This window comes from Schistosoma mansoni, chromosome W (genome assembly GCF_000237925.1).
Source record: "Schistosoma mansoni strain Puerto Rico chromosome W, complete genome".
NCBI classification, from domain to species: Eukaryota; Metazoa; Platyhelminthes; class Trematoda; order Strigeidida; family Schistosomatidae; genus Schistosoma; species Schistosoma mansoni.
The window spans coordinates 18,934,469-18,943,843 of record NC_031502.1 but is presented as its reverse complement, the minus strand read 5'-3'; the positions used below and the strand labels follow the sequence as shown (position 1 = coordinate 18,943,843).

The following is a 9,375-nucleotide window of genomic DNA, read 5'->3' as shown; positions in this document are numbered from 1 at the left end:
TCAAACTCTAATACACTAGCTTTTAATTAGTCAGTAATCTCAACACACAGTAGTCTGCTAACTACAAGATAATTATTTTGGGACAGTCGCAACATCGGTTCTTACTATAGTGCATCAGTTCAAGTAGTCATATTTTAAGCGTACAAAGGAAGACTGATGTGTCGGCGAGAATGATAATGCTTGGTTGCTTCGCTGAGTAAGACATGTAGATAGTGTGACAGGTGTTATATATATTCCCCTATCCTTAATATATATTGACTGTTCCTTGTTGTTGGATTGTGTCGGGTTTTGGTGTGGAAATATATTGACGTGATAGTCAGGCTAATCTCGTGTTCTTGATTTGAGTTGTGTTGAAGTCCTGTAGAATAAACACTGGGAGGGAATCTAGTGTAGATATTCGTCTAAGGTAAATGAACGCCCCACATACGTGTAAAAAGTGAAAGGACTGTTATAACAAGGAACCCTAGAGTTATAACAGGTATCCTACAGTTTATAACAAAGACAACAAAAAATATCCACATTTGTATCAGCGGATCGCCACCACACAGTCAATGCGTTACAAAACAAACAAAAGACTAGAACCCCTTTAGGCTTTTCATAATATTTTTGGGGAGTTAGCATAGTTTATAGTCGTGGGACTTCGTTCTTCAACCTATCACATAACCAGGTTAGCTTTTAAGAATTATCTGGTATCTATTAGATATGAGATTCAACCTAAGGATCCTAAGACTTTGACCTAGACACCTACATCTTACCTGCCTACTACTAACTGATTGAGTCTTTAGATTGATTGGCTCAAGAAAGGTAAGTGAAATCACGCATTATTAGTCGAACATACTTCGGATGATAATTACTACAATAATTCATGCCTGAAATATAAGTTCATCTTTTAGTTCAAGAATATACCGAAAACTGACGTTTCTTTTCTTAATGTGGTCAGCAGGTTTGAAATCAAGGATGATGTTCGCTATTCTTCAGTCCCAGTAGGTGTTTAACTTTTATGAACCTTGTGGTCTTGAAGACTAGTAGTCAAAATAATTCTTTATCAGGAGCATCATATCTAAAAACCTGAATGGTTATTGGTTCATACTAGTTCTGTTACCTTAGTTTAATGGTTGTTTTAACTAGCAATTCCTGACTATTACTCTTCGGGTGTTGATCATTCTAATTAGGGTTTAGTAATATCACGGGTTTTTATTAATCTATAATTGCAATTTACCAACTGTTTAGAGATCAAATAGAATATTTCTTGATATTTTTCTCTCATCTAGAGGTTGATGTAATAGTTAAAGCATCAAGGGAATTTTAACATATCCTTAAGTCCATTCCTCTCTTTGAGTTAGCCAATTAGTGCCTTTTTTGAAGTGACGATGTAACCAGGACTGTCTATTTAGTTTCTTAAACCAGGATTTAAATATGCTAATTGTTTGTGACATCGAATCGAAATATATTAGTACACAGGTGGGGGAAAGCAGATATTTTCCCAACCCTTTAAATAAATCAGAAGCGACTAACAATACTAAATGAATTTTAACTAGGACTCTGTCTAGGAGCATGTCTTATCTTTTAAATTGAGGCTATTTCGATACTCAAGAGTCAGCAGCGCCAACTGGTTTAATTGGTTACATGAGATAAGGTAAGTTAATACAAAAACAATTTAACCTGACAAATCAATACCGACTAACTCAACATGGGGTTGTGACGTTGGATTGTGTGATGTCCAACTATCTGAAGCGAAGAAAACTAGAAGTACAAATCCTGGTAATGGAAAGGCTTACGGCCTGATTTTGGTTGCGTTTCGTTTCGAATAATTTAGAAAACTAAAGAGTGTAGATAAGAACTTTGCTTTTCTTATTTAGTATCAGCAAAGCAGTTTTACGATTCCAACAAATGTTGACTCCTATAGTCCTTATATCTGAAGTTAATATTATTGTTCCCTTAGGTTCATCTTCACATCGGTTGTGTTTGAATGTCCATACTTGTACCCTCTAGTTTGACTTGACTAGGGTCATACGGAGTTCCTTTAAAAGGCGAACCTTCCTTGTTCCAAGCATGTGCAAGTATGTTTTGCATTTTCTGGAATAAGTAGAGAAGAAAACGATATGGTCAAGACTCATATATGCATATACACCGATTTTATATTTTTTTAAAGGCTTCTTATGACTTCGAATTCTTAAGATAGGGGAATTTTTAATTTTAACAGAGGTATACCTATAATGTAGCATATACGAAGAATGATCGTTTATTTTCCAATAATTGACAAGTTCTGGATGGTCTAAGCAGTGATGAGCTGTACATAGTTGCTATACATTTGATCTCATAAATATTTACAAAGCAATGTTTATGGATGAACAGCAGATGGTGTCTCAGCCGGAATACAAATTAGAACAATACACCTCAAAGTCTATATAACTTGATATTCAAGTCGATAAAGATGAGATGATAATAGAATCAATACTTACTTCTTGCTCGATGGTAGGTAGTCCCTGGCGCTTGCGCTGTTCATCATACATTAACTGTTGGATTTTAGCCTGCGCCTCATCGTCTAGTTCGTGCATAGGCCGAGAGCAATCAATTTTCCGAGTGTTTAGTTTGTCTTCTCCATCAAAAGCTGCCTCCCACCACCGTTCCTGAATCTTGTCAAGACACAGCTGAATCTTGAGTTAAAAAATAATGATTTGAGCATACAGTCGTTACAGCAGTTATTTCACGTAATATTAATACGATATAATAAGGCGTTTGAATTATGCTCAAAAATAAACATAAGATATCAAAGCAACCGAAAACACAACAGTTGCATCTATCACTGGCTGAAATCAAAAAGTTAGGGAAACCCAGTGGCCAGTCAGTCAGCTACAGAGTAGGACAAGGCACATATATGTATCGGTCCAAGTTGACATACCTCATTAGCATAACAAGATAAACACCAAATCCAGAGTAGTTAATTTCATGGTGGTAATATATAAAAGAAAGATTGTATATAAGGATATAGTACAGAAAGAAGGAAGGATATGAAGCAATTTTAATCTCATAATTTAAGGGAAGACAGAAAGTGTATACACCTACACCATTGTAATCGATTCTGACTCATGTCACCTAGGGTCTCCAACCACTGGTTACGATAGTCGCGCGGACCCCAACCAAGTAGTCTGCATCTACCAACATGGCTCAGACTAGAAGTTAGTGACTTCAAGGATTGATGCCACGTTTTGGTTTGGCCGCCCCTAACTTTCTTCCATCCATCTCCAACACTGGTCAGCATTGCGCGTCATGGTAATTGGTGTTCAGGCATACGTAACACGTGGCCCAGCCATCTCAGTCACTGAAGATTCACAACCTCATCAACTGATTTAACATCATTCCCTAATACCCTGAGTCTAACCTCACTATTACTTACCCGATGATCCCAGCAGATGCGAGCAATATTTCTAAGACATCTGTGATCAAATACTAGTAACTTACAAGTAACTTCTACTCTTAGTGGCCACGTTTCGCAGCCGTAGAGTAGAACAGAGCGAACTGTTGCGCAGTATACTCATCCCTTAATTGATAGATAGATATCTTGCCTTCGCCATAGGTGACGTAAATTGGCAAAAGCCAGACGAGCTTTTTAAATCGGTGCAGAGATTTTGTCAGACACTAACCCATTAGGGCTGATTAGAATTTCAAGATAAATGAAGTTGTCGACGGGTTCGACTACTTCACTCCTTATCCTTAGTTCCGGTGTTGATGCAGGCCAGTCCTGGAGCAACAATTTACATCTAGAGGGAGAGAAACGCGTCCCGAACATCCTTGTATTGTTCTTCAGTGCTACCGAAAGAGTGCACTTTGTCAGCGTCTTTACCAAACAGGACTATGTCATCTGCGTATTCTAAGTCGATAAGTGGACTTCCTGGTAGGAGGTCAATACCCAAAAATTCAGTCGATGAGAGCTTTATTTCCAGCAGTAGGTCTATGATGAAGTTAAACAAAAGTGGGGATAGTGGACAGGCTTGCCGGACACCACTTGAGGTTGTAAAATCATATGACATTTCGCCATAAGCTCTGACTCGAGTAGTAGTTTTCGAATAAAGAGCCCTCACAAGATTTATGTACTTCCCAGGTACACCTTTCAATGACAGACACTGCCACAGAACCTCTCGGTCTACAGAGTCAAATGCTGCTTTCAAGTCAAGAAAAACTATCATTGTCGAACGCCGATAAACATGTCTGTGCTCTAAAACCTGACGAATAGTGAATATGTGGTCGATACAGCCACGACCAGGTCTGAAGCCAGCCTGATTTTCCTGCATTTGTAGTTCACGAGTCTTAGTTAGGCACCCGATAATTATTGAGGCAAGAATTTTAGATGCTATGTTAGTCAGACTAACCCCTCTATGGTTATCACAGGATGATTTTGGCCTCTTCTTATATATTGGGACAATAAGTGATTGTGACCAAGCAGATGGAATTACGTCCAACTCCCAGATTTTAGCCAGAATATTAGTCAACCTAATCGCTAAAATTGGACCACCATATTTAAAGATCTCTGGAGCCAATCCATCAGGACCAGCTGCTCTTCCTCGTTTCAGATTACCTATAGCCTTTTGAACTTCAAGTAGGGTCGGGGGGCCTACTTCAATGTTCCATTCAGGTTTTCTAGGAATAGTGGGTAGTTGTGCAGTAGCTGAAGGCCAGCTAAACTGCTCCTTAAAGTGTTCCGCCCATCGTTCTAAACGTTTAGGTTGAGAGCAGATAAGGGTTCCGTCTTTCTCCGAGATTGTCTCACTTACACTTGACTTCTTAATCCCGGTTTCTTTTATTAGTCTGAATAGTTGCCTGGTGTTGCCTACAGCCACTGCCTTTTCCATCTCTTTTGCTTTCGTTGCCCACCACTGCTCACGATCGTTCCTTAGAATTTCGGTTAACCTAGATCTGATTTTCTTTCGCTCTTCGTCGTGTTCAGAGCCTGATGGGATGAGTTTACGAGAATCCATCATTGAAATACACTTTGAAGAAATTCATTGATTTTTTTGGAACCCTTTGGTTTAAATTACTAATAGATGTTACTGCTATTTCCACAGCTGTTCGTATATCTTTCCAAGCAACATCTGGGTCAGCCTCGTTTACAGAACTGCCTAGTTGTGAACTCAGTTGTTCTTGGAACTTACTTTTGGCTTTCTCGTCCCCCAATTCAATTCTAATGGGTCTTCTTAGTGTAGTTTTTCTGCATCAAGGCGCAAACAAATGTGTGCTCGTATTAAAGCATGATCAGAGTCTAAACATGTATTACAGAGCAAGCGACAGTCTTCTATCGAGCCTCTCCAACGATGACTGATGACAATATGGTTTATTTGAGTCCATCGTTAGTTTGGTTCAGGGGGTCACTATGTTAGACGATGTCTCTCCTTATGCTTAAAATTAGTGTTTGCTAAAAATAAACGATTGTCTGAGCATAGTTGCAACAGACCATCACCATTATCGGTTCGTTGAGCTGGAATACTAAAATACCCACCTAAATATCTTTCTGTTTGATTTAAGCTGTCTAATTGGGTATTAAAGTCACCCGCTACGAGTACTATCTCTGAGCGCTTAGCTTTCTGTAAAAGTCATTTTTCACTTCATCCGGGCCGTAGTCAGTCGGAGCGTAGGCAGGAACGACGAAAAAGCAACGACGTGTGTCCCTATCATTCCGAGTTCTTACGGGGCCATTTAGCCGAACAGCACATAGGCAACTGTGAACGGGTATGAATTCTAATAGTGCTTGTTCTGCCCTCATACTTAGTGTTACGCCTACACCCGCCAGTCCACGAGAATTTGGCATCGGGTTGCCAGATAAACGAAGGGTGTATCTTGTCGGTTCCCCGTTTCGGCTAGGTCAGGTCAAATGAATGACCATACTAGGATCCTGTATGTGTTTTTCGATAACATAGCATAAACCAATGGCACGAGATTCTAGAATCTTAGTCAAGAACATTTTCTGGCTGATTTGGTATAGATTGCGTATGTTGAAGGCTCCAATGTGTAGTTTGGAGCGAGGTTTCAGTAGATATGAGACAGTATTTCGCGTATGAGGAGCGTTGATCATGGTGAGACTCGCGGAGAAAGTCGGAGGAGGAAGTTTAGTGGCGAAAGTCGAGGTGGGAGGAACAGTAGAAATTGGAGAGAGAAACTGATTATGAATGCTGTAGTCTTGGGTGCTTATGGAGGTATGAGGTCGGTTACCACTTCCAGGTTGCCCATACCGTGGAAGGGTACTTTTAGAGGTAACTGAAAAGGAAATTAGGTTAGAATTGGTCTTGGTGACCCGAGAACGTGAACGCAGTGTCCAAGGGACAACTACTTGAGGCCGGTCACACACCACTTTTTCGTGTTAGCTCCATACCTTTTGAGACCTTACCACCGGAGACGGAAATCCGTGGGATAAGGCGAGGTGCGCATTTCGTGTCGACCTTTTCTAACCCCACTCCTCCTTAGTGAGGAGATAGCATCACTGTAGATGCCAATTATCTGAGGGAAACATCTTACGCCCGTAACATCTCTGTACAGTCAGCAGTACGACCTCGTCCTCGGACCTTGGGTTTGTTGCTTTTAGTTTTACCACTCTTCAACCGACATGCCTGGCATGGTAGGACCTTGAGGAGCGATTATTTCAGCCAATGTAGCCCGATCAATTTATCAAGATAGGCAAGCCCGACCACTTCGTCAAGGTATCAGCAACAGTCGGTTAAAATAAATTTACCTACTCTGAAAAAGTGGCTTACATTAAATCACGAAACATCGGAAACACAGTTTATCTACTCGTTGGGATATAACGGAAAAATATTTACTAAATTTTGGTAGTTTTTGCGTTAACTGTAATTAACTGTCTAACTAGTTAACACGTAGATACTAGGACAAAAAACACTTGTATACCGAATGTGATAGTTATATGATAGACATATGGGCACCCTCAAATGCATCAATAAATGTAAGACTAATGAGGTTGTTTTGATATAGATTCATTTTTAGAACAACTAGCAATAGTAAAAGTCGCGCGATCACAAAAATAAAATGTATAAGCAGTGAACTGATTACTAACTTGATTTTCTTTAGAGTGGAAGGTCCAGATAGCATCATTCTTGTGAATCTCCCAACACAGATCTCCATCGAAACAAAAAATCTCTTTCTTGTCTTTTTGAACCGAAACATGAATATGTTTGCGTTCAATATTTACAGAAACATTGCGAGCATCCACGTTTTCTGGTATCTGAATGCAATAAAAAGTTATTTAAATTAAGAGCACAAAAACCTTAATTTTAATATCAATATCCTTGATAGTTTGACTCCATGTGTAACTATCTCTAATGGCTCCGTTGTAGCAATCGGGATCTGCCTGATAGACTTTTAATTCATCATTCCTAGTTATTGGAATTAAACTTTATTTACAAACATACTCTTCACTTTTGGATGTTAAGTTTTTAACGCTTGATGGACACCCAGATACATTTTTATCCTCGTTTGAAGGTAAGACAGTGATATTTGGCTGCTTTGGTTCTTCTTTGATGACTGATTCTACAATTTCTGAAAATGAACTAGGAAAGGGACTTACTGACTGATTGGTTGGTGTCTACCTGACGATGACGCTGGTAACCCTCAAATATTGTCTTATATTTCTCGTAAGCCTGGAAAATATTTTAATATTACAACACACCTTAAGAATCATTTCGATGCTCACACCAGGTGGGAAACCTATTTTTTTTTGTTCTGGTGTCATAATATAGAAAAAGTCCGTCCTGAAGACAATTAGGATCCTGTGTTACATCAGATACCTGCGCATTAAAAACCCGAATATCACGTCTAAAAAATTCTCTAATTTCCCTTCGTTTTGGAGAATACCCAGTAGCGCGTTGTCGTATTGAATATTTACGTTAGTCATTTTAGACGTAACGGGCTATAAGGGAAATAAATATTACTAAGATGTGTCGTCAGATAAAGTTTTTTTAGGAAATGAAATTACGAGAATTTAGACGAGAGCATATCTGTAATCATGTCTATGACAAAGGTGATCAAAAATGAGGATATTAGACAACTATTATGAGCGCTGATGAGAGAGAGAATAGTATGAGCAGTTCTATGAATGGGTATGTAGAACAGTTCCAGATTCGATTTGTGAACTACAGCATCTAATACGTCTAAATTTATAGCTAGGCTAATGGCTGGTAATGAATGTCTTAAATGTGGTGTGCAGAATAAGCCATGGGACGATTTATCTCAGTTTACAAAACTCAATCATTCCAAGGGTGATAGGACTGCTATGCTTATAGCCTTGATCTAAACTCACATATGGAGTCTTTAATGAAAGTTCGAATATAATAGCCAGTGTATGGCACCAAAATGTCCTAATAACTCACAAAACTAAACTATAGTTTAGTGGAATAAGCAGAGACGACAGTATAGATTAGTCGAGAGGCTGTAACTGATAGCCTAAATTGCAGCGTGGAAAGGAGCCAGCTCGAATTTTTCACATCTAACATCACTAGACGTTTATCTAATTAAGAGGGATTATTTAGAGTTTCCGTATAATGTTTAGGATTTTTATGGACAAATAACTATGAACATGTATTCACATACATCAAGTAAAACATAATAATGTACTTAGCCCAGCACATATAAGGAGATTTGAATAATACTTACCTAAATGAAGCTAAATAATATGAAGTCGAAAGGACGAAAACTAAGACCGTTTATTGTTTGCGCGTAAAGATTACGTATTCAAATCTCAATGAAGAGAATTATCGAAATAAATATTTCTTGTATTCTGTGCTCAAATATATGTTGTGATTTGCAGATCTGATAAAGAATAAATCCTTGTTTTAAAATATTTAGGAACTTGATATACATGAGGATCCTAAAATAGAGCTGAACTGGGCAAATATACTACAAGTAGTAGGAGTTGGGCAACGCTGTTACCAGTAACACCTTTATAATCGATTTGTGCCAACCCATTCAGTTCAGAAGTCAGACTTTAGGAAGTCCGATGTTATATTTGAAAGGTTATCGATATCTCGTGAAGTGTTTGATCCAAGATGTCTGACGGTTGTAGAGGATGCCTAGCACTGAGTACCAACTCGTGATCTGGTGCGGATGTATGGCCAAGCGCCTTCAGCTTGGTGTGTCCAGTAGAACTAATGAGGTGGACATCAATGCCAAGGACTTATAGAACTATTTATTTAGAGCACAAAACAACACACTCCACAATAAGGTTAAGGTTTAAGCATACTTAAACGACTACTCAGTGTAAGACACTGTATAACACTTTGTTTTATCTTGTTTGTTGATAACGTCATGTCACAAAAACAAAGGCAAACATTTTTTTTGTAATATGCCTAATACGTAAGTATATTTTTTCCTAAA

At 38.7% G+C, this 9,375-nt stretch overlaps 1 protein-coding gene across 2 annotated transcripts; it reads right to left on the bottom strand.

The window, feature by feature from the left end:
- Positions 1-1,829: 1,829 nt before the first annotated feature.
- Smp_128650.1 (nuclear movement protein related) lies at positions 1,830-8,719 on the bottom strand (the record flags this gene model as incomplete). Of its 2 annotated transcripts, none has more annotated exons than XM_018788872.1 (9): positions 8,656-8,719; positions 7,791-7,912; positions 7,673-7,754; positions 7,571-7,643; positions 7,416-7,533; positions 7,271-7,379; positions 7,061-7,228; positions 2,463-2,657; positions 1,830-2,076 (listed from the first exon to the last, which is right to left on the bottom strand). In XM_018788872.1, the coding sequence occupies exons 2-9, from the start codon at positions 7,895-7,897 to the stop codon at positions 1,951-1,953; spliced, it is 978 nt and encodes a 325-aa protein (XP_018654371.1). In that variant the 5' UTR covers positions 7,898-7,912; positions 8,656-8,719. The 2 variants fall into 2 exon arrangements, with proteins under 2 accessions (XP_018654371.1, XP_018654372.1); XM_018788871.1 differs by having other exon boundaries at positions 1,951-2,076; positions 7,416-7,542; positions 8,656-8,690.
- Between the last annotated feature and the right edge of the window lie 656 nt (positions 8,720-9,375).